Below are 24,947 nucleotides of genomic sequence, written 5' to 3'. Positions count from 1 at the left end.
TTGGAAACGGCTTCGAGAGCCCCAAAATGAAGGTCCAGGTTGCTAGCAGCTAGTTGTGATGCTGCCGTGCTTGTCACGGGCGTAAGGGAGCCGGGGGTAGGCCTGGGGTGGAGGGCTGAATTTCAAGCCAGGGTGATCACACCGCTTTCCACCTTCCCAAATACCCGCACGCTGCCTTTGGTTGTTGCAGCAGAGGTCACAGGAGGGAGAAGCGGTTGGGAAGGCTTTAATGAGCAGTGCCACGCGTGGCCCCGGTCACAAGGCAGAGCACAGAGCCGTCTCTGCAGCTTCCCCTTTAGCACAGTGGCCGCATCCAGCTCTGGAAGGTCTTTGCTTTGTGTTTCCAAGCTCTTGCATGGGCTTGCCCTTCCCTGTTCGACATCTCCTGCTTTCCACCTCAGAAACAGCCGCTCTTCAAGGGTGAGTGAGGTGGCAGGATTGCTCTGTGCATGCAGTTTCTTTGCAAGAAGCCCAGTTGTTTCACGAATGACTTCTATCGTATGTGCATCTGTATTTCCGAAGACCACATATCTAGTGCTATCTTAGAATATAAGCAGGGGAGTTGCTTTCAAATGTCTCAAGGTGTTTGCTTCATTTGTGTTTCTCTCACCTCCCGTTCTCTTTATTGTTTTTTTTCTCCAAAAGGTTCATTTGCCTTGCAGGGTAAATCTTTAAGTGCCTCTTTCACTGTGGTAGCCGTCATGCTGTCATCGCCAGAACCAGAGCTAAGAAGTTACAGGTGGAAAAAGCTTGCAGGATTGTCTGTCTCTCTAAGGAAAAATTAGGCCAGCTGGGCAACAAGAAAAAAGAAAAGAAATGACCGGAATTTGATAGGGCCCTTGGGAATGGGCTGTGCAGCCTGCCTCGTCAACAATACAGTAGGAAAGTTCATGCAAACGTGTGCCAACCCTCCCACGTCCCAAAGCTTCCATTTCTCCGTCTATATTTTTCCTCCCCCGCAGTCCACTTGAGCTCAACAGCCCTTGCACTGGTGCCTCCGCTCTTTGCCAGGAACAGCGGGATCCAGTTCTGGCCTCTTGATGAAATCTCTGCCACTAGAAAGGTTTTTCTTGCTCCTCCAGTCAGGTTCAGGGGTATATTTCCTCATTGCTAAAATTCAATTTCCAATAATAATTTCCAACTGAAAAAAAAAAAATCATTAAAGGTCAGTACAGTCAGCAGAAGTATTTGATTTTTAGTTGGGATTTTCTGAAGAGAAAATGCTGTAACTCTTTTTTTGTTTTTTAAGCAAGATCTAGTTCACAATGGATAGCCGCAACAGGCTAGTTCAAGAACAGCGTTAGCTGTTGCACTGAATTGGCTTGCCTTTTGTGAGTTTACTGAATGATGCTTGAATGTGCTGCTTGTCCCCTTTGATTTTTATTTTGATTAGCTTTTTCTTGGATGAGCACAATAAACCTTTATAGTTATAAGCTAAAATACTGTGGCCTGCTTTATATGTTATTCACAACTGGTTTTTTGAACACATCAGCCTATAACGTTTGCAATAAAAGCTCGCGTTGAGAATTCTCTGTGGGCTTTAATTGCATCTGTTAAGTAGAATACTTAGTAATGAAAGTACCACAGGGAAAAAGTGGTCCTTTCTGTAGAAGGTTCAGTTGGTTTACGTTTGCCAAGTAAAAAGCGAGTGAAGTGTGAATTGCAGGGTCTGTGCTCATCCTCACAACGGTCGATGAATGAGCTTTTCATGGCCCATGTAGAACAGAGTCTACGCTGCTCTTGTAAGAGTATTCTTATAGCCCAGGTGACTATCAAATAGTTTTAACTAAAACTTGTATCATACAAATACAAGAGTGACCAAGTCGTTTTACGAAGATTCACAAAACAGAAAGGTTGGGTTTTGGTGGTGGTTGTTTTGTTTTTTCTCTATTCAAAGGCAAACGACGTTGGAGCGGTGTAGGAACATGGTTGTCAGGGGTAGGCTTTGGACCTGACCCTGCAAGGTGCAGAGTTGGTCAGTTATGATGCTATAGCGTTGTGTTCGTTCTCGGAGAATATGTGGTTATTTTATAGTATCTGATGGTCACACTTCATTCTGCATCCTGTAAGATGACGAGGGTTTATGTCAGACCAGAAAGTAGACGCTAGATCCACGTGGAATGTGTTTACTGCAGACTGCCTTTGGTTGTGCTGAACTGCTCAGTTCAGTGTCAGGGTGGGAAAGAACTGCCTATAAATGTGCATCCGCTTCCTTGCCGCCTTTTCCATACTCTAAGACAAATAAAGCTGTCACAGAAGACTCTGACCACACCCGAGATGACTTCCTAAATTAATTTGTGTCTACATACTCTGCATGTTTTACACAAGATTTAAAAAGGAGATTTGTTAAGCCAGTGCTGAGTAATTTAGAAAGCACCACCTTTTAAGTTTTCATCCCATCTCGGTTCTTGCTCCAACAGCCTGCTAATCCCCCCTCTGTCCCGCCGAGGCAGAGACCGCTGTGCAAGCAATGACTCCCACAGGAGCTTCAGAAGAGGCTGGCAGGGGAGGGAATACTCCCAGTTGTCGGAGTACTAATTTATCCTGTCCCTTTGTTGCCTTTTCTTCCACTTTCTCCGCGTAGCTTTTGGTATTTAAATATCTTTGATCTATCCTTTATTCCACTCTCTTTGTCTCCCGGAGTCTCATCCTTCCCATGCCTTTCTGTGAGACTGTCTTTCCTGTTCCCACCTCAGATTCCTATCAATGCTGCTGCTTCTTTCTCTACTGTAGATCTCCACCATTTTCCTTCCTGACGTGCCTCCTTTTCCCTATGGTCGTGGGCAGCAGCTTCCAGTGTTAGGTTTCAGGCTTGATCCCTCTCTTTCTGCCTGTCCGTCTCGCATGGGCTGGTGCAAATGTTCAGGTGGAGTGTGGGGAGAAAATAATACCAGACTGGGTAAGTTCTTCAGCATACTGTACAAGTATCACTTTGCATTTTACACTCTGTAGCAAGAATCACTGGAAATCCTGACATTGTGTCATTTTTTGTTGTTGTAGACGTGTACCTTATCAATAACGGTACATATTTCATGCATCTTGTTGCCTTTAAAAGTGTCACGTTGTGTTTAATTGCACGGATAAAAGTTCTGCGGTTTGAGGAAATCGCACAGTTCTTCTGGTCTATTTGACAGCATAGCAAAGCCTTTCGGTACAGTCTGTGTTCGGGTCTGGTTCCCTTATTTAAGGGAGATTGATATATTAAGAACAATTTCAAAAGATGAACGCAAAACCAGCAAGAAGTTTTTTAGAAAATAAAAACTACAAGGAGATGATGAGATGGCTGAGTGTGGAAGGGAATTCAGTGTGGAAGGGAAAATGAGACTCTGGTGAGAAATGATAGTCCTATTAATATATTCCTGAATGTGGTTAAGAGGTTAAAGATCAATCCTTAAGGGCAGAACAAGAAGTAGAGGGCTTGTGCTGCAACAAGGGGGAACAAAAGAAGTAGGGCAAATGTATTTACAATGGAAGGCTTAGGTAATGAAATAGGATGCAAACAAAAAAAATGTATAATTAATGTCCATGGAGAAAGTCAGGCCTAAACTAGGTAGTGTCTTTTGAGGCAGTAGTGATATAATTTAATGATGCTTCCTACAGAGTAGATGAGAATCAGTAAAGCATGTTAAACTGCTATCAGCCCTCTCCTCCATCTTGTATGATTCAGTGCTTTTGATTTAAAAGGGAAATTGCGCTTCAAAATGTGGAAACATACGACTCTGACTTTCCTTTAAGAACTGTGCACCCAGCTATAAAAGAGAAGAATATGTTCTCTAGCACAAAGGACTCCCTCAGATCTTAGTTCTCTAGCCTTCTTGAGTCTACTGAGTTGTAGTAATTCTATCGTTTGTTTTTTCTCTTTAGGCTTGTAAATACTACAGTTCCCAGTGGCATGTTGTGAACTACAAATATGAGCAGTATTCAGAAGACTTTCGACACTTACCGCAGTAAGATCTAGCTTAAGTTCTTCTTTTTTCGTTTTATCCCATTAGGTTTGTGTCATTTTGCTGAGCTTTGTCCGTATTTGCACTTTCCTTTGTCTCATATGCTCTGCTTGTTTTACCGTATTTATGGTGCCTTGCATTTTTAAAAAGGGGAAGAAAAGGTCCTTTAGCAAAAGTTCAAGACTCTGCAGAATTCACTAGTATCAACAAACTCTATTAGCGCTGATTCAAATCCTTAGAAGCGTATTTGCATATCCAAAGCACAGTTGATACGGGAAAGCTGCCTTTCTGTTTTCCTTAATAATGCATAAATGTCACTCACCTTTAACTGGGATTAATTCTCCTTTTGGTTACCCTGTGTAATGGAGGAGTAGGATTTCACTTAGTGCTTTATAAGCTGCACCGTACAGAAGAACTGGGTGCCACAGCGTGTGCCGGTGCAGCACTGGTGATACAAGGCTGCGGAAACGTGCAGGTGTCTGGGTAAGCGGGCACCCCTTCTGTGCTTGGAGGCAGTACATTAAAATCTGTGTAAAGGTGCTGGGAGGTAGAAGGAACAAGTTCCTTGACTCGAGTGGAAAGAAATTAAGAATTTGGTGCTCCTTCCTTCATGCGTGAGGTTCTACCCATGCTCCTGTTTCTGGCAGGTTTGTATCCTCTGCCCTGAGGACTGTTTTAGGGAGTAGTTAATGAAATCACTGAATGCCCAAACAAGCTGTGTTACTGCCTCCTTTCCTGGAATTCGCGGCATTAAAGTCATGATACTGGATGAAAAAGGTTGTTACATGCACCTAACGCAGGAATGGGTGCTCCAGGCTTGCGTTGGGTGGAAACTAGTACCAACGAAACATATTGTTGCAGGAATCGATAAACTGATTCTTCTGGTCCCTTTAGATGCTGTGTTTGGAGGGTTTTGTGCTGCAAGCCTTCCCTCAGATCTGCATTCTCTCTTGTATGTTGGTGTTTTGATGAACAGTGAATATGGTAGTACAAAAAGCCATTAAGAGCAGTTTTGCTAATAAGAGATTATAAACATACCTTTTCTTAAGTACCCAGCGTACTGATTGTTTTAGAAAATTAATGCATTTAGTGCTCAAGAAAAATATTTGCAGCACAGCAGTTTTCCATTTGACCTTAAGCATCTTCACTCTTATGAAATATGCATTTGACAGACGTGGTTGCATTGCTCTGCGCAAAAGTACATTCTAGCTGATGACATACATCCTCTTCTGTGAAGGTTATTTTAATATGGTGCTTAATAGGATTTGCTTTCATGAGTTCGTGCTCCAGGGATGTTATGGTGTCTCACATCTTTTTTTCCCACTTGCATAGAGGATTATAACAAAACAAGTGATCTTGTTTTGTCTTGTATCAGAACCTAGCACTCAGGAATGGTTTGGATGCGACACTGGTTGATGTTTCAGAAGCAAAGGTATAGCAGGAATGTCTCTATTTTGTTTGCTGAAAGTTGCCATGGCTTTTGAGCTTAACATACCTTAAACAGAGCTGGTTTGGAGTCCGCCTCATTTCATACCGTTTCCAGCCTCTTCAACATCAATGGACCTTGATTTGCACATGCATGTTACGAAGTTCAGTGTTTTAGACTAAATCTCCTCATTAAAAATGAAGTGGCTTGATACGTCCTTGTCGTTGTATTGTATCTCACTGTGGATAGCTCTGGATGCCCAGTTTCCACAGTTTTTTGTTTCATTTGTGCAAAACTGCTATCACGCTATCAGAAATCTGAGCATATTGTTGTATCAATTCTTTTATAGGAAATCGTTGTATCGGGGAAGATTGGATGAGTGTTAAGCGTTTAGTTTTGCATCATGAGAAAGGAACATCATTTTACAATACCAGATCTAACTGTGCCTTAAGTACTTCCATTCACTGAGGGTGTGCTGAACCTTCCCGTGGGCTTTCCCATTTAGAAACACACAAACTGGGACTCGGCAGCCTTCAGCAACGCTGGAGGACTTCATACTTGTTTGTACGTGAGGCCATGCTGTGCTGTTCCGCGCAGTCATACGTGTCAAGTAGTGGCTTCATGGTGTGGCAGGTTCTTATCAGATATCGAAGTTACTCTTTCTGAACACTGACCCTTTCTGATGGAAAGCAGCCGCAATGAGATGCCGACCACCTGGGGCGGGCAGCGAGGACTCAACGTGTCCGTGGTGCAATTCCACTGAAGTAGAGCTGTGGCACCAGGGAAGAGCTCAACACGTGCACAACAACATGACCAAAATGTTTAGCACTTGCTTTAGTTTTTGTCTGAGTGTGTTCCTCCTTTGAGGTTTTTCTCAGGTCTTTCTACCCCTTGAATTCCTCTCTGTGAGCTCTCACTACCTCTTTTTACACCATTTTTTTTATGCTTTGGGCTGGTGTGTTCTTGCTTCTTGAGCAAGTGGAAGGGTGGAGGAAGAACAGGGGTTGCGTAGCGTGTGCTGTGGTGACAGTGTGTCTGGGAACAGAAATAGTCATTAGCAAAGTTGTAGCTGTCGTTTATAGAAAACCTGGAACATTTGTTAGATATTTCAGGTCTGGTCCCTTGGAATTCTGCATCTTGGGTCTGAAGAGGCAGTAGGCAGAGAAAAAGAGGGTCTACCAAACAGGATCATGTTCTTACCGCGCTTTATCTGCCTGCCCTAGAATGATGAGGAGCATGCCCAAAACGGTTCCCATCCAAGGAGGGGAAAAATTATTCTACGGAGAATGACGCAGAGGTCTGAGTGGATGAGTGTTTCATGGGCGGTCAGTGAGATCCGATACCTGAAGTAGTAGTGGTGGTCTGTCCTTTTCTGTCTCTTTTATAGCTCTGCTGAGAGGACAGAAGGATTTCCTTCTTTCTAAGAAACCTACCATGTACCCAGGCTTGTGGAAGGGCTGTGGTTTAATGGGGCAAGCTCACTCTCTGACCGTGGAGCGGCAGAGCGGGGCAGAGTTGCTGTGTCGTATGGTGAGGGGTTGGCACCCGGCTAATCCAGCAGTCTTCTGACTCCTCCTTCCCCTCCCCAGTAGCGTCAAGGGCATTAGGGTTGGGGTTTTGGTGTGGGTTTTTTTTTCTCAGCAGCTGACTAACTTGTCCTGTTACTGGTACGGATCCTCCGGCAAATGTGTGCAGCGGTGTTACCTGTCCATGTGTGGCCAGAGAGCATCGGTCAGTCTGCCTACACGTCACCCCAAGAGTCCTGCGGTGCGCTTTTAGCTCTGACTAATGAATAAGCCAGTAGGGTTTTTGTCTAAAAATGTGAAGGCTTGAATGGTGGTTTTTTTGTAAAAGGTGGGATTTGGCTTGAGATTTTTGGTTTGGGGTTCTTTTGGGTGGGAGGGAGTGTTTGTGTAAGAATTTTTAATAGCTGCCCTTGGTTGCATTCGAAAACCTACAATGGATTTCCATCACAAATATTCTGAATAGTAAAGCTTTTTACAGATGTCAAAGATGTCAATAGAGTGCAGACGTTCCTTTTATTCAAAATATTGATCAGTTGTTTACATTAAATAAACACCAAAACCGGAACAAACTAAAACAGAGAATAAAACACTCCTGTGTTCTGTGTGCGCTTGGTTCTCAACTGTTGCAGCTTCATAGTGTTGAAAGATATATGGGGCTTAAGAAAAAAGCTGTATTTTGAAACTGTAGTGATTTTTAAAGGAGGTAATAGGATCACAGCAGTAGGTGTACTGAAGATGCCATGGGGGCTCGGGATGGTTGCGTCCGTCAAATAGCAGGTACACGATTATTTAAAAAAAAAAAAAAAAAAAAAATTAAAGACATTTTTCCTCCCCTCCCAGAAATGAATGTAGACCAGAGAAACTGCCATCGCATTCCTTTGAAATCGATCATGAAGATGTGGATAAGGATGAAGTATGTATTCTGGGTTTTGGTGGGGTTTTTTTCTCCTGGGGAAGAATTATTTATTGCTTTAATATCAAATAAAGAATGATAATGGAGGCTCGTTATCGCCTATAAAATATTTCATATTTTGAATAACTGAAGTTAGTGGACCAGCTTTGTCTCACGTCATCGTGTGCACAGCAGGCTTATTAATAACATTTTAAAAGGAATGAAAGGATGATTATTTGTTGTCAAGCAGATATTCACACATTACGGCTTTCTTTCATCCTAGAATTCAAAAAGCAAGCCCATGCAATATTAATCATGTCTTTCATACAGGATACAACATCCCACTCATCTTCAAAAGGTGGTGGTGGTGGTGGAGGAGGAGGATTGGCAGCAGGAGTTTACAAGTCTGGATGGCTTTATAAAGGGAATTTCAACAGCACTGTAAACAATAGCATTACTGTTCGGGTAAGGGGACAGCATTTTTCTTTCTTTATTCCATTTGGATTTATATCCCCCACAGAGGCACGCTTGTTTGCCATTGTTATTTAGCTTGTTTATATCTCAGGTTTGATTACGTTGCTTTAAATGATAGTCAAGTAATATTGCAGTTCTCCGCAAAATAGTGCGATTGAAGTGCAGTTAGGAGTTGCCTATTATTTAAAAGCTGCGAATAAAGTATCAGTGGAAATAATTTGCAGGACAACAATTGTCATTCTTTTTATTTTTTTCTCTTTTCCTCCCCACTTCAGTCATTCAAAAAGCGCTACTTCCAGCTGACACAGTTGTCGGATAACTCATATATTATGAATTTTTATAAAGATGAAAAAATATCAAAGGAGCCAAAGGGATGTATTTTCTTGGATTCTTGTACAGGAGTCGTACAGGTAAGTTTCAATTTATTTCATTATATTGTTTGGGTGTCAGATAAATTTAAAAAGGCGAGTAGAAGAACACGTACAGTAATGGAATAGTGGTCTCATTAGCAGTTTTATGAAATGAAAACACCATTAGTTTTGCTCTTTAAATTGGTGCAAGGGCTCAGACTGACAGGTTACAAACCCCACAGATGAATTATGGTAGCAGATCATGCATATGCTCTTTGCCTATGGCACACGTGAGAAAAAACATCATAAAATGCTTCTTTTCACTGAAATTTATTTTCTCAGCTGCCAGATTTTACCTCTTGCTCACTAAGAGCATGCTTGCTTGTTGTGCGTTAACGACGCTCAGGTTACAAAGCATCAGCTGTTGGGCAAAGTGGTAAATTAATCCTGTATCCTGAGCCTCCTTGAAGATGATAGAGAGTCTATCTGGAGGCGAGAGAGAGTCTTAATGGCAGCAGATAGGACAGAGCCTTATTATTTATTGCGGCTTAGAAAAATAAATAGCCAGAAATGTCTGACACAAACTTTTTTTTTTCCTTTTGTTCCCCCTAAGATTGAGTCCTTAGCTTTTTCCCCCCCATTGCTCTGCCTTTCCTCTAATTCTATTAATGTATTTCTCTTTTTTTTTCTTTTTTTTCCGGTCTAAACAAGATGTTATCCTGAATAGTATGTTACTGTAGTTGATCTAGCCCCATGTGTCACTAAATAAGGAAATTCCTTTTTTTTTTTTTTTTAGCTATACTTTATTCTTTACTACTTAACCAGTAAAGATTGGTAACAGTCCTAGTGCAGACTGATTTGAGGGTTCCTTTGAAAGAAACCTTTCAGGTAATGCAAGGGAAGACCCCTGGTAAACAGAAGCTTTTGTTGGTTGGGAAGTCTCTCCTTCACCCCTAAACAGGCCCTTTGGAGCAAGAAAAATAATCAGTCAGTAATTCACTCTGGGAACAAATATTTGCTGACAGCTCCCTGCAGAACCTCATTCCTGCAGCCAGCTCTGTAGGGAATGACTCTTTCCCCTGTGTATTGCAAAAGGGCGTTTCTTTTTTCAAACAGATGCAAGACAGGCTGGAGATAAATATGTAGAAGGACAATGATGTTTACCTGTGTCAGTCCATTGGCTTGAAAGACCCGAACAGGTAGCTTGGAAGTGTGGCAGAAGCCGTAGAGGAGATTCTTATACAGAAACCCTGTTTAGAAATTACTGCTTGCTCCTGCCTGCTGGCAGTGTGTGCTTTCTTTTAAGATGGGTCTCAGCCAGAGCTCTAGTTAAGCCCTGAACATCCCTATAGTGTGGTTTTAGGTACGGATTTAATGCTATCCCGGAGGGTGCCTGTTCAGCTGTGTTGTTTCTGATGACACTCCATGATAGCAGAAATGTCTTGACTGCAAGATTTCTGGCCTTTTTGACTAACCTCTGACAAAAAAAAGCTCAAGAAACCTTTGAAATCCTCCTTCTGAACTTTGACAGCTGCCTTCTAAATCTACAGTGTTCCTGCAAATTGTCCCAAACTGTTTGAACTGTCTGTTCTCCTCTCGTCTACCCCCAGACACTAGTTTTCGTGATTGTTCTTTGATTGACATTTGGAATGGGATGCACAGGTTTACGAGCTATCTTCACTAGCAAGAAGTGAGAGTCTTAGCCAAGGGGGTAGTAGGGCAAGTATCATCAGCTATCAAAATCTGTGATGAACTTAGAATCAGAAGGCCGAAAAACAAAACCTGGCTTAGAGTTGCCATAAACGGAGACCACAGAATATGGAGAAAGAGTTGGATAAAACTGAAGATTTAGAGGAAAACTGTGATGTGAAAGTTCTGATTTAACGAGTTTTAATACCACTGTAAATCATTTAACTCTCTGTGAATGACTTTGAGCTCCTGTTTGATAGAGGTTGAATATCTAAATTGTAGTAAACATCCTGGAGAAATCATCTCCAGATAAAATACAAAATACTTCCAAAAGAATTCTGTTATTTTGGAAGAATGGCCCTGCAGGCATTAGGCTTAGCCTGATGTTTCATTTATAGCTTATCCATAGTTTCTTTTTGAATCTTGTATTATTTCCTTCTGGAAGAAATTTTAAACTTGAAATTAAGTGTTGAAGATTACAAGTCAACCTCAAGATCCACGTACCATATGGAAGGACTTATAGAGAAGCAAACTGAGAAATGGTACTTTTTTTTTTTTCTTTCCTGTTAACTGATCAGGAAGAAAATAGTTGGCTTTAGATTTGAAACAAAGACTTTGCTGTAGATCTCATCTGCTTGCCAGAAGTCTGAAGTGCAGATGGAAAAGTGGATATTGAAGTTTTCCTGCCCTGATGCTCTTAAGATTCAGCATGCGAGACGTATTGCTCTATTAGATAATGTCTAATAGTGTTACGGTACCTGATGTAAAGATCTTGGCCATGTCTGTAAGGGGAAGTACATAATATAGACAAGAAATGCATTCATTTTAATGCTCTTTGTACTTTCTGAAGATAAATTGAAACGTAGCATTTTTCTTTATAGATTGTGCATAAATTGGTATACATAATCCACTTATACAAATACACAATCTTTAAAAGCTTTGAGTGGTCACTACCTAAGATTCTTGACATAGTTTTGTTCAACTTCTAGCTCTTGGTCAAGCCCTCATGTTATATCAATAGAAACAGGTTTCAGTGAAATTTTAGTCTTTGTTTTACATTAATTTGAATGTATGCAGTGCTTGGAGGATTACAGTGATTTCAGGATCAAGAAAAATATTGGACACCTGAGAACCAATTGCTACGAAACCCAACTCTATTCTTACCCTATGTTGGGTGAATAATTGGGTTATGTTGGGTAAAATTTATATCCCTGAAAGAATATTCACCTCAGTAAAGTAATTGAGAGGAAAACTATTTCCTACCAAGAGAATTTCCAGTAGCGGAACTAAAAAATAACACACACGCACGCACATACACACGCACAATCCCAAGTCAGTTTGAAGAGCCAAGATTTGACTGACTCTGACCCGAGTAGCTCCAGAAGAAGTTGTTCAGTCTTAACTGATTCCTGAGCTGGGTCATGACATGTAATACAAGGACTGGAGCAAGTGATTAACAACAGATTGGGTAGGAACCTTCTAAATCATCTCTGCTGCTGGAAAAAAAAAAGTTGATGGAACTTTATTCCTCAGCGTCTTGGGTTCCCAGTCTCCTCCTCTGCTAATCAGTATCAGATTTTGCCTCTGTTCCTCTTAAGTAAAAATATCACTGTCATCTCACCATCTGGCTTAGAAGCTATTCTTAGTAATTTGTTGATACAGGACTGTTCTGAGAAATAGTTATAGTATGTAGAACTACAGGATACCGTTGTCATGTTATTTGAGACTGTTAATGAAGAAAATTAAAATTGAGTGAAATGGCCAGTTATGGGGTGGATGAATTGTTTTTCATTTGTCAGCATCACTCCAAGGTTAGATGTGTCAACAAAGTGTTGGCAATTTTCTGGAACATTGAGCACAAAACGGTGGCACTGATGGCCTTAGTCAGTGGTTGTAAAAGTTTGATGAAGTAACAGGGATGGGACGCTTGATCTTTCACATTTAAGCAAGGAGGAGAGACAATGATGCAGCTGCTTCCATAAGACTAAGAGATAAAAGCCTCACTAATTTGATAAATTTGTGAATAAAATGTGAATGAAGCACATTATATTAGATCACATCACTTTGTTTAATTTCATTGAGCTGTTTCAGTAACTAAGCACCTGTTAATTCTTATGACGGAAATTGATGGATTAACCATCTACTGCAGGTAAAATCTGGTGATACAGATACAGTCGCAGAACTCAATCTGTTGCCAGTACACTGGGCATTGGTTCTTATTCTACACTTGAAAAGGATAGCAATGCAATGACTGAACACATCACCTGTTGCGTCCTGCAAAGAATTGTTGAAGTCGCCGTAGTCGTTTTCAAAATCCTTCTAACACAAAGGCGGCAGTGGGAAGTACCCACTGTAATCTCTTCACGCGGAGGAATTTGTCCTGTTGCAATCTTCTGGGGAGATTTACTGGTTAATCTCTATTCCAAGTTTAGAGTCATATCATCCAGAAGCTCTTTCAGAAAAATATAAAAAGAATAAAATGATGTAGAAATGTTCTCATCCTAACGACAATGTTTCTAACTTCATCAGATGCGCAGAAATTGTTACCTTTATGTAGCTCGTTAGCAGTATCTGTAAATGTCTCGAAACAGAAGATTTTATAAATTGTTCACAATTAGCTTTGACCAATTCAGGTCCAACCTCAGCAGTCAGGGATGGCGTAGTCTTTGACCACGTGCTGCCTTCGCTTGCTTGCTAGTTTGAATTTGGTGAACTCGGCCCTGTTCCCACTGAGCAAATATTCGTATGACTTAGCACTACTTAGTATCTTTTGGAGCGTCTGGTGTGCTGGTAAGGTGTAGGAGACTTGGGCTTTGGAGATGTTCTCTCCAGACAGCTACGACTCCTGTAGCAATGCTGTACTTCGCCATCAGAGCTCTTTCATTATTCCACTTGGGAGGTATTCCCTACTGTAGCGTGAAGTGTTATTGTCTATAGTCTTAGATTTCTATGGCTAAACAGAAGACGTATATTTGGCCATAGAAGATCTTAGGTGCACAAAGACCCAACAATAAACCGACGTAAATTTGCGTTAATATCACGCTACTTGGATTTTCTTTAAAGCTACTGAATTTTGCTTGAATGTTCTTTTTAAGGAGTGGCCACATACAAGTCCATCTTATGGATGCCTTTTTCAGTACCTTTTCATAACTAGTTCTAGTTCTTATTTTTCTTTTCCTTTTGTTCCAACAGAATAACAGGCTTAGGAAACATGCCTTTGAGTTGAAAATGAATGACCTCACATACTTTGTGCTGGCAGCTGAAAATGAGCAGGATATGGATGACTGGATTTTCACTCTCAACAAAATCCTGCAAATAAATCCAGAGGGAACCATTCAGGAGAGGAAAAGTGCAGATCTCACTGATCTGAAACTTGGTAAGAGCGAATAGTTTCTTGCATTGTGGTTTGGTTTTTTTTTTTTTTTGATCAAATGCAAAAAATTGAACCTTCGGATATCACTATTGAATGATTTTAACTGCCTGAGTCTGTAACGGATTCTGCACCTACTGATTTCTGACGAAGCAGCACCAGTCTTTTGGCAATCCCTGAACAATGTCAGCTAACTCCCCACAGCTCATTTTCAAAAGGCTGTGGGGGAGGTAAAGCTGCTCCCCACAAAGTCAGCAGGAGCAACGTGGCTCTGCTTTGCATGTGCAGCTCTTTTTCAAATACAGTCCTCTCTGTCAATGATCTTGCTAGTACTTTGCGTTTTACTGTCTTGGGAGTCTGAAGGTTTGAAAGAGTTTTGTGCTGGAGAGAGTTTAGATCAGTTCTTTTTCCAGCGTTTTGTTTTCTTTAAAAATCTGGAGCTAATAATTTAGAAAATATCCCAGCTGTGGTATATTACTCTTTCCCTGGAGGCTTATTGACTTTTCATTTCTTGCTTTTGTGATTTTGAGTATTAATATGCTTTCACTGTGGAAGAAAGAATTGGATGCTCTGTTATACTGCACTCTTCATGTGGCAGTAACTCATTCCTCCACATAATAAATCCATGTTCAGTTTGGATGAACCCCAGCTGAAATTCTAAGACTGAAAACACTTGAAACCTTAATACAGATTTGAACTGCTTGTGCTCTGAACTGAATGAAAGCTTTGAATCCACATGCATCTGAATCTTGGGGAAGTTCAGAGCTAATGGAAGGCTTTAGCCTGGTGTTCATAACAAATTCTGATTTTGGAGGGACAGGGTACTCTTCGTCTAGCCAAAGATGTTTTTATAATTTGGCGGCACAAGAGACTTGCACTTCAGAATCAGAGAAGTACTTTTGGAAATCCCACCCATAAGGGATATTAATGAAACGGGAAGAAATATGTGCATAAATGGTCAGAGACATAAGGCTAACAGAAAACAGAAGTCTCTACTGGTAAAAACCCTGATAACAAGCAACAGGAATGTGCTATGGAGTTAACTTGTCAAAAGGCATGATGCTTTCTTGGCAGAAGAGCCCTAAATGGCTGTAATGACTTATTTCACATTGGGCTGAATTACCTAGCAAAAGCCGAACGGTCCCTGGAGAGCTAAGTGAAGCAAAGGGGTTGCTGTATAGTGCTGTTCTCTGGATCCGTAGATTGGCAGCTCATGGAGTCCAGACTGCATCCCTCCCCTTCCCAAAGGGCAGGTAAGGCCCTGCCTGCCTCACTGGAGACTCCCTTTACTGGGAGTCCACAGTCTTTTGGTTGAGGTAAACCCTTGGTGTTGCCTCAGAAGGGACCGAGAGAGCAAGGGAAGGTGTCTTTGTTGTGGGCATGAATATTTGTCATGTACGAATGTGTCAGATGTTTCACTGAGCAGAGTCAGGCCTCTTGTTTGAAAGCTTAAATATAGACTAAGTTACAGTAAGCACCAGTGGGAGATGAGGTTGAGGAGGACAGAGGTTTACATTAGTATCTCTTCCATTTGTTAGCCTGATGATACTAAAGGGAATGAAAAGAAATGGCACGGGGATAGATACTCTTAAACCCAATGGTAATAGCAAGCATAATAAAAACATTTGCAATTTGTTTTCTTCTTTTCAAGACCCTGCAGAAGTTTCGGTGAATTATGATTGCTCTCAAGAAGAGACCGATTCTTCAGAGAACACCTTGCACCCAGACTTCGCAAAAGTAATCGAAGTTATGTTTATTCTTACAAGCTTAGTGGCGTTAGTTTTCACCTAGGTGAAAAATGCCTGCCGATAGATGATCATTAATACTGTGAAAGGTTTGAAAATATAGCACAGCCCGTTGTGGTTGTTAGAGCCATGACAAATGGCAGGAATAATTTTCTTTCTGAACAGCTGATGGCTTTGTTTAAATGAGAAAAGCTCCGCTGGATGTAAAGGAAGTGAGTGCTCCCTAGCGCGGTTTGATTTAGACCTGTGAAGTCAGTAAGATTCTGGTCCCTGCAGTTATCTGTGAAATATTTACTCCTTTTAACTGCATTTCAGAAGAGTTTGGCCCTTGGCGAGCCAAGATTTCCTGCGTGACTTGCAAGGAAACAAGCTGTGAACTGCTCATCGCCTTCTGTAATTTCACTGAAAGATGCATGTAGTATCAGGGGAGGCGTTTTGTCCTCTGGATCTCATAAGCTGCTTCATGTGGATGAGATAATTGTAGATGGTGCTAAGAAGCTTTTTGATGAAAAGCTAGATTGGAAATATTTCACTGCTTTTTCTTAAATGAATGTATGCTCTGTTTGTAATCTTCTGTCAGTGAGCTACTATAGATACTATCTGTCTACACAGCCAAATGCTATTTGAGGATGTTACTCCCACAGATTTGAACTGAAAGCTGTATATGCAAACGAGGACAGAATTTGGTCTACATTTTACTGTAGGTTGTATTCATATATATGAAGTGGTAACCTAGAATTAAAAAAACACAAACAAACAAACAACAACAAACCCAAAATAAAGACAAAACAACCAACCAACCAGATAAAATGTAACTGAGTTTATGTATTAAAGGCCAACAGTAGTATCCGATCATCTCGTCTGTGGATAGGTACTTTCTAATGGTTTAGTTAATGCAGATATCTCAAAGGTATCTTAAACATATCTCAAAGACCGCCGGTGGCCTCCAAGGCTAAAATAGAAGGTCTGCACGTTGTGCGATGCTTGTATTGCCCTTTATACGGTTAATTCCTGTTTCCCCCTGCCTTGCTCTATAGGCCTGGCTGCAGCAGTGATCTGTGGCCTGTCCCTCGCCCATCGCAGGGAAATCTCCTGATCCCATCTCTACCTAAACCAGTACACCGGGGACACATCAGGACCTGCTTCTGCAAGTCAGCCCGTGGGTGGGGGCACGTTAGGAAGTGAACCCAGAGCTCTTGGTCTTGCTGTGCTGCTTCTGCTTGGTACTTAATGTGTGTCAGCAGCGTCATGCTATTGTGAAAAACAGAAAACGTTGAATGGGACCTTAACAAGAGCATAGCCTGTACCATGTCAGCCAAGGTTTGTACTCAGCAACCAGGAAAGTTGTGGACTCCGTTAATAGTTCAGAGATTGAAAAAATAAAGAAGAGTTAGGAAAAACAAAGCGCAAAGACTGAAGGAAGTGAGCATGTTTAGACTGAGAAAAAAGGTTTCGAAGGTATCATGAGGGATCTGTAAGGGGAAGGGAATGTGTGGGGCGTACTTCACATGTGGGATGAATGGGCTTAAATAGCGGGGAAAAAATCAGCAAAGTTAGACATAAGGATAACCTTTCAGAAGGCAGGGTAGGAGAGCACCAGGTGGCTTCAGGAAGTTGTTGAGTTGGTTTTATCAGAGCGCTTATTATTAACGTATTATTAACTATTATTAACAGTTAGGCATGTGTCCGTCAGAAATAAAATGGGTGTGAGTGATCCTGCCTTGTGGCAGGAGGATGGATGGGGAGAGGGCTCCCAGCCTTACCTTTGGGTGACACGCTGCAGTCTGTGTGCCTGCCCACCTGGAAGGCTGAGCTGCACTTCCCTGCTCCCCTTGCTGCCCTCCTCCCCCTGACACAAGTGGTTTTCTGAGGGGCTGGTTTGTTTTTTATCTCGACCTGGGAATCCATAAAGTGATTGTAGTGCAATGATCCACCGTCCTGACATCTTACACGACAGGTTCTTTAGTAACATATATGAACTTGAATTACTTAATTGATCTATTTTGGGGTTCCTTAGAAGTATATCATGGCCTGAAAATCCCTGCTTCGCAAGCATATAACCTTCAAAGAGCGCTTGAAGGTGCTTTGGGATAACCACTGCAGAAATGAGAAGTGTTGTTGCAAGCGAAACATTGATCATTCATTTAGAAGCCTAACAACTCTATGGATTTCTGTTCCTGTGCAGAAAACTAATTTATTATCTATCACCACAGTACATCACAGAAACAGAAGAAACGGCGAAAGCCTCTCGAAATACAGAGCGCCTAAATCTTTTCTCTTTGGATCCTGATATAGCAGTAAGTGAAACTATTTAATTACTTTTCAAGTTCTTAGGAGTTTTAAAATACAGGCGGTCTGAGCTAACTGGGTTAGCTAAGCCACCAGGGTGGGTCGGAGTTCAGCAGGCAACTGGGTGTACCCGAGGCTTCAGCTTTGAAGGGTGAGGGGAGCTGTCTCTAGTCCGTCGAGATTTCTGGATAGACTCCACCCATATCTGATCACAGAACGGTTGAGGATGGAAGTGACCTCTGGAGGTCATCTAGCCAGGCTAGCTAAGCTTTGAATCGTTAAAGCAAACTGAAAATATTAGAGAAGCAGAGCCTTCTCTCGGGCTGGGAATGTTAGAACAACAGTGGTTTTATTGTTATTCGTTACGCTGAATTTGACTACAAAAACGTGAATGGATATAAAAAGCAGTGGGAAGGTACAGTTGGCGGTACAAAAGGCTATCCATGTGAAAAAAAGTTTAGCTGGAAATGTAGGAAGCGCAGGTTGCTTTTCTTCTTATCTTCAGCTCGCTTATCATTTAGTGTCAGAGTTCAGGATTCAAAGAATATTATTCCTTGCACTGAATGTACATTTGTTGGTGATTTAACTGAAGACTTTATTTTAGCTAAAAACAAGACTTCAGTAAAATCAGGATCAGTATCTCTTGATATCAAACTTGAACCTGTTGTCAATCAACTGTAGCGCCATTATTAAAAATATTAAGCGAATCGGAGTAGTGGTGTGGTGTGTAAGTGAGGGGAAAGGTTTGAAATCTAATCCTAAAATGTGGTGTTACGGTCTGAAAATATGAGGCTGTTTAATCTGTGTGAGGAAATTAAAAGCTAAAGTTTCAGAAGCAGTAAGTAAACAAGAAAAAAATCTGTTTTAAAATTATAGGAAACCTGACTTGGATCCCTAATTCTGCCTCTGGCATTATATACGTCCTCAGGCAATCCTGTTGCTTTGCTTCCTAATCTATAAACTTAGAAATAACACATTTACTCTGGTAATGTGACGATATCAGCAGTGACTTTTTGAGGTTTTCGGGTGCTTCAGTGATTGTCAAGACCTTCAAAAAGCTTACGTAGTTTTGGAATGCCATGCTTTTCCCATGTATAACGAATCGCCCAACTTATTTCAGTCGTTGAATCCTCAGAAAAAGGAGTTTCCAGGGACAAACTCGGTGATCAAGCCATTTGAAGAAAAGCCTGCAAAGAGGATCCTGATAACTTGCAGATCCCTCAGTTTGAATCTCCAGGCCTGTGTTACTGAAAATGAAAATGATCCTTCAACCAATGTAAGCTTCACTTATTTCCCTGTGATTTTTCTCTTTCTTTTTTTTTTTCTTTTTTTCTTTTTTGTCTCTTTCTGTGCAGTTGTTACTTTGGAAGGAGAACATAAAAGGAAAGCTGTATCGTGCACGCGTACTGCATTCACTCCTCCTCTGCTCATCCCTTCGGATTGAATAACGACACTGATGAGCTTTTCAGTAAACATTCTGAAGCTGAGTTAGATTGCAGACTTTTAGCTAAAGCTCAGCGGGGAATTAAAAATGTTAAAATCCTTGAGGATTCTTAACAATTGCTGTCAGAAGAACAAGTTTAAACTGCCAAGACCTATGTAGGGAGGCAACTGAATATCAGTTGCTGGTGAACCGGTTTTGTTTTTCAGAGAGAGACCAGGAACCAAGCAGACAAATTACAGAAGAGAAGGCAAAATAGAGAGGACTGGATGCTTCTTCTAGTGGAAAAGCCCAGCTAAAAACAGGACAAAACAGAAAACTGTGCTTATTCTTACTTTAAGAAAAAGGGGCAGGGTAAAGCGAGATGTAGCTGTCAGTCCGTAGCTTTGAGTTAGTTCTCCTCTGAAGCAGGAAAGTTTTGAGAAACTAGTGTCCTGGCAACTCAACTTTCATACATTACATATGAGGCATTGATTTTTTTTTTTTTTTTCTTTTTTTCATTTGGAGATGACCTTTACAGTGAGTGCATATTCAGCATGATGTAATCAATACTTTTTTTTGGCAGACTGGAATAACTGTTTAAATAGAGTAATGATAACTGTACCAAGGGCATGCAATAATTCACTACAGAGGCTGAAAAAGCATAGAATATTGTACCTGCCATGAGTTGTTCCTTATCTCCGAAGTTTTAAGATTCTGATTTCTGGACAGCTCAGAAGGTTTTATTCTGAGACTGATTTATTTCATCAGAATTATGGAGGCTCTTTGGAGGTTACTTACAGTCATAGGACTTAATTCCCTGGTTCTATGCGATAGAATAAGCGGGTACTGTCAGAGCGGTTTGAATGCTCTCGGTTTCCTAGCAGAATGGAACATGTGTTTCCCACAGAATAATACAGCCACGCATTTGTGTTTGCACCAGTAAACATTTTTCATCTACTTCTATTTGTCATCTTTGTGCTGCATTTCTGACGATCCCTGGAAAGTCCACCCTCGCTCTTCTTTCTTTTATAATGACTCTAAAAATCTTGTAACATGTTTCTCTGGGGCTCTGTTCATTTACTCTAATAATTATCTGTGACAAATACATTTGGTTTTTATTCTCCGAGTTCCTAAGTTCGCTGTCTATTACTGTTCTGGCGCATTGTTAACAAACTACCTTTAAAAGCCCCTAAAATCACATGGCTGGAAACTAACTTTGGCAGGGGTGTGTGTGAGCATTTGTTTTTAATGAATCTCAGAATTCGTAAATATTATTTGTTTGCTTTCTTTTTTTCTAGCTGCAGGAACCTATTAAAAGATGGAGTTTACCCCCTTGCTCTCAGTTACAGCTGTATTATGTTTCTGGTGTTTTCTCCAGGTAGAGCCTTTCTTTGTGAGCGTGGCGCTGTATGATGTCAGGGATGGCAGGAAGATCTCTGCTGATTTTCATGTGGATTTGAACCACACGCTCGTTAGACAGATGATTTCAGGTTCCTCGTTTTCATTAGAAAATGGCACTGTTGAAAATATAGACTCAAATGAAATGGAAGAACCACAGGTCAAGGGGTTCCCAGAAGAATGGCTGAAATACCCAAAACAGGTATTCCACGTGTGATTTGCGTGACTTAGTGACTCATGTGATTTGTTTTAGGTCAGTAGTAGTATTAATTTTCATCAGAGAATTTATCTGTTCTACCAGTGGTTTTTGTTTTCAAGAATACTCTTTTTTTGTGTATCAGTGGTACTTGTATACACATGCTTGATTTTTGGGCTCCCTGTATAGACTTTAAAACCATTTACAATCAAAACTTAGTGTCTGTTATTTAGAGAAACCACCCACGTTTCCCGTGCTCTTTGGGTTCATTTGCTGACCTCTCCCAAAACCAGCCAAACAAAATCACAACTTAAAGCGACACCGAGATGCTGCATTATTCTCAAAGTACTTCCACATTCTTGCTGTAAGTCTTACCCTGAAACCCCATACGCTACCTTTTCTTCTCCCTGTCATTCCCGTGAGGTGTGACTAATTTAGGCCGGCATTTAGGTACTGTCCAAGAGGAACAGTTAGGATAGGTGATGCTAATGTATTATTATTATTATTATTATAACGGTCATATTGCTTCTTGGCTTGAGTCAGTCTGTTTGCAAGGTGCTGCATGTGCACAAGCTCACTTCAGCACTAGCACAAAGATTTTATTTTCCGTCTGGCTGTTTTGAATATGTAGAGCTAATAATCTTCAATAATCCTTTCTGAATTTGGTTTGTTACTGTTTCCACCAATGGAGAGCACTGGCAGTATTTCATTTCTCCAGTATTGCTATACTCTTTTTAACTGCTCTCTCTCTTATCCACAGGCTCTTTTCTCCATAAGTAATCCTCATTCTGAGATCGTATTAGTGGCAAAAATAGAAAAGGTGCTTACGGGAAACATTGCCAGCAGTGCCGAACCTTACATTAAGAATCCTGATTCTTTTAAGGTAATGTAACAGGAACGTCAGTTCCTTCTTGGTCAGCTTCAGCCTATTGGAAGCGGAAGGCATTGCAAATTGTGCTCACAAATCTCACCAGTGTGCGGGTGCTGAACAGGACAAGCTCCCAGGAGGCCCACGCCTAAGAAAGCAAATGTCCAAGCTCCCTTGACTGACTGACTGAAGTACCATTTTGTCTGCAACATATGAATCCATTCGTGGTGCATTCCTATGCTAGTTATGTCATAGCAGAGTGAAATCCTCTTTCAGCGATCTTTTGGAAATTATGAGTTAGCGTACTTTGTACACGAGCGAAGTTGGGGTAGGCACCTGTTTCTCTCTGAGAGCAGGCAGTGCATCTGCTTTGGGTATATTGCAGAAAACTGGAATAACAACTGTAACTAACACAGTTCTGACTGAAGGGGTAGTGAAGGCGTTGAATTCATCAGCAGCACCATATTCATCTGTGATGTCTTTGCTGCCCACCTTCTGTTAAGGGCAGTATCAGGCTAAATTATTTTAGGGACACTGTAGCCTCTTGAGCAGAGGAGTACTTGGATGTACTCTGTGCTGCATTTCAGATATTATAATGATATCGATGAAATAATTCGTATTTTCTTTTTTGTAGTGTGCACAGAAAGTGTTAAAATCCAATAAGCAGTTCTGCAGCAAGCTGGGGAAATACCGCATGCCATTTGCTTGGTCAGTGAGGTATGTATTAGTTCTTTTTATAATTTTATAAGCATCTTATAGCTTATTCTGCTCTTGGACTTGTATCCCCAGAAGGTCCTGCAGCTTTAGTATGTCATTGCCCTATTTTTCACACAGCTGAACGCCGGTTACTTTCTCATTAAATGTTAACTGTGGTGGAATCTTTTCTTCATGTATGTAGTGAAGTTGCCAGGGAGTAGCAAAGGTGGCTGACAGAATATCAATTTATCATGAGCTCCACCACTGATTTGGTGCTAAAAATTACCAAAGAGATTTCAAAGTCACAGTTCTCACAAGAATTTCCTACAAAGATAGGAAATTGAATTTCTGCGGTCTGAAATAGAGTTGCAATGGCCACCTAAAATATAGGTGCACAAGTTTGAAGCTCTCTTCTGGTTATGATGCCTGTCAGGTCTCAGGAAAAATCTAACCAAGGATTTGGAGGTTATGGTGCCTCTAAAACAGTGCCTTGGGGGTGATACTGAGGGGTTATGCTTCAGGTACTCTTGCATTTTTAGTGGTTAGTAGGTGACAGAGAGCTGTTATTTTCTTCTTTGGCAGGTCCGTTGGGTTTTATTGCGGGTCAGTGCAATGGCAGTAATGGATTTTTTGTTCCTTCTCTCTCTCCTCCTGGATAATTTCTTGCTGGTCTCACCTTCGAGATTGAGGCACCCCTGTGCCTCTTCATCCCCTTCTACCAAATTAACTCACAAAAGCAGATATGGCTCTTCTTTTTGTTCTCCCTTCAAGTTTCCGTGCAATTCCTTTCTCTGTCCTCTCCGGTTTTTCCTTCTCAGTCTTCTGTAATTGCCTCAGCTTACTGCTGCCCTGGGAGGAGAGCGCTCCCTGACTGAGACCCTCCCATGTGTCCCTGTGACAGCTCTCCCTTCTTTCTGCCATGTGTAGAGCAGGGAATATAAAATTTTATATTCCCTATTTTTATAGGGAAAGCTGTCGATTGCCGAGGGAAAGCATTCCTTCTCCTCCGTGGCTTCTGTTCTGGCCGTGGCAGGCCAGGTGAAGAGCTGCCTGAAGCTGTTGGGAGGAAGGAGGGAGCGGGTGCTAGGTGAAAAAGTCACGTTGTGGCATTGCCCGTGACCGTGAGGGATAGCTGTGTGGCTGCGTGCTTCTGGTGTGGAGGTACGGAGCACCAGAGGTGCACAGTTTCCCCTGCCGCGTGTAGGGGAAAGCTTATGATTTTAGAATAAGGTGCTTAGATGGCAAAGAAGAAAACACACAGTAAGGTGCGGCCGTTTGAGGAGTTCATCTATTTTTTTTTATTGACATACATTTTTGTCAATATCCAATCGGAACAGGAGAAGTACGTGCGTGCTCAAGAGAAAGGCAGATAATGTGTTCTGGTCTGTCATCGCAAGCTCAAGGATACTCATTAATATTTACTACCTCTGTGTAGCCAAAGCACCATTCATCAAAATTATATTGATGGGTGTCTCTTGGGCTGACAGAGCTACTTTTAGCGTGTAATGGACCGTACAACGGCAAGAGGTGCAGGCTTGGCATCAGACTGACTTGAGGCTTTTTATTAACCCTGTCCTGCCTGCCTGTGGTCTGTGGCGGTACCATCAGTGCTATGTCCTGCAACTCAGTCATTGCCGTAGCTACCTTTTGGTGGCATGATGATTTTGAGTAGTTCAGGGCCTGGCTAGTCACTCATGCACGTGGAGAAGGCTAAAACATTCTTCTGCATCTTCAGCAAATCTTATCTCGGAGTGTTTCTTGCCAAAAAAAAAAAAAAAAAAAAAAAAAAATACAGAAAGGTTTTCTACTTATTTTGAAGGAAATGCATTTCCTTTTCATAGGATTCTCCAAGTGGCAACCCCTCGTTGCCCCTCGGTGAGAGGGAGTAGGCAGAAGCAGGGTTCGGGCTGTGCCGTACTGTGCTGGTACGCAGATGCTGGGCTGGGTTATGTGCCGCGGCTGTACTGCTCAAGCGCATTACGTAGTACTGCGCCTCGGCCCGGAACAGTAGCTGCAGGTCTGCACTTGCTCTGCCTAAGGGAAGTCTAAGAGACACGAATGAAGTTTCACTTCTGTCCCTGCAAGGTGGATAGCACCTTAAATGCCTGTCGAGCTAGGTGCTTTTCAGAAGATTCTCCCCTCCTTCCAGTTCTGTGTCATTTCAGATATTTTATCATTAAAATACCAGTTGGCAACTCGTTGGTCATCTCAGACATAGTATTATAACTGCATAAATTTATTTTGTAATAACAGGCCACGTTGATTTGGAGTAAGGAATAGAATCTTGATTAGGTCAGGCTTGACTAATCAATAGGGCTCCACCAGATTTAAACCTGCATGTGAGTGTTTTGAGCTCTGGTAATGTGGTGTATGAGAGCAGCAGCTTCCAGTCACCACAGTCATGTGAGCAGAAGCATTTTCTATAGACGGATTGCTCTACTTAACTACTGCTCATCTAAGTGGAGCTCAAACAGTATGTATTGGGTAACGAACAGAGATTTTTCTCTTTGGAATTCCATGCAGAATGGTTAATTGGCACAGGCTGGAATGTGGCAAAGGACATAAGGCAGGACGAGAGCAATAGGGCTTCATTTGAGAGGAGCTTCCTTGTGTGATGCTCAGTACAGTGGGTGTGGGAATACCTGGGAGTCTGAGCCTTCC

The 24,947-nt window shown here is 41.6% G+C and overlaps 1 protein-coding gene across 5 annotated transcripts in view; it reads left to right on the top strand.

Moving 5' to 3' along the window:
* The window catches only part of DOCK10 (dedicator of cytokinesis 10), a 141,868-nt gene that overhangs the window by 49,098 nt on the left and 67,823 nt on the right, over nt 1-24,947 (top strand). For 3 of the 5 annotated variants that reach the window (XM_076340891.1, XM_076340890.1, XM_076340892.1), the window contains exons 1-9: nt 8,193-8,253; nt 8,538-8,672; nt 13,494-13,677; nt 15,323-15,408; nt 17,630-17,713; nt 18,826-18,981; nt 20,507-20,728; nt 21,483-21,605; nt 22,225-22,307. In XM_076340891.1, the coding sequence (XP_076197006.1) occupies nt 8,592-8,672; nt 13,494-13,677; nt 15,323-15,408; nt 17,630-17,713; nt 18,826-18,981; nt 20,507-20,728; nt 21,483-21,605; nt 22,225-22,307 (1,019 nt within the window). In that variant the 5' untranslated portion in view covers nt 8,193-8,253; nt 8,538-8,591. Of the gene's footprint in view, nt 1-3,864; nt 3,948-7,736; nt 7,810-8,118; nt 8,254-8,537; nt 8,673-13,493; nt 13,678-15,322; nt 15,409-17,629; nt 17,714-18,825; nt 18,982-20,506; nt 20,729-21,482; nt 21,606-22,224; nt 22,308-24,947 lie in introns of those variants that run through there. The other 2 variants (XM_076340893.1, XM_076340889.1) reach the window with 2 other exon arrangements.

The sequence above is a fragment of the Aptenodytes patagonicus genome, chromosome 6 (genome assembly GCF_965638725.1).
Source record: "Aptenodytes patagonicus chromosome 6, bAptPat1.pri.cur, whole genome shotgun sequence".
NCBI lineage: Eukaryota > Metazoa > Chordata > Aves > Sphenisciformes > Spheniscidae > Aptenodytes > Aptenodytes patagonicus.
The sequence above is the reverse complement of the archived record's forward strand: the minus strand, read 5'-3'. Positions and strand labels throughout refer to the sequence as shown.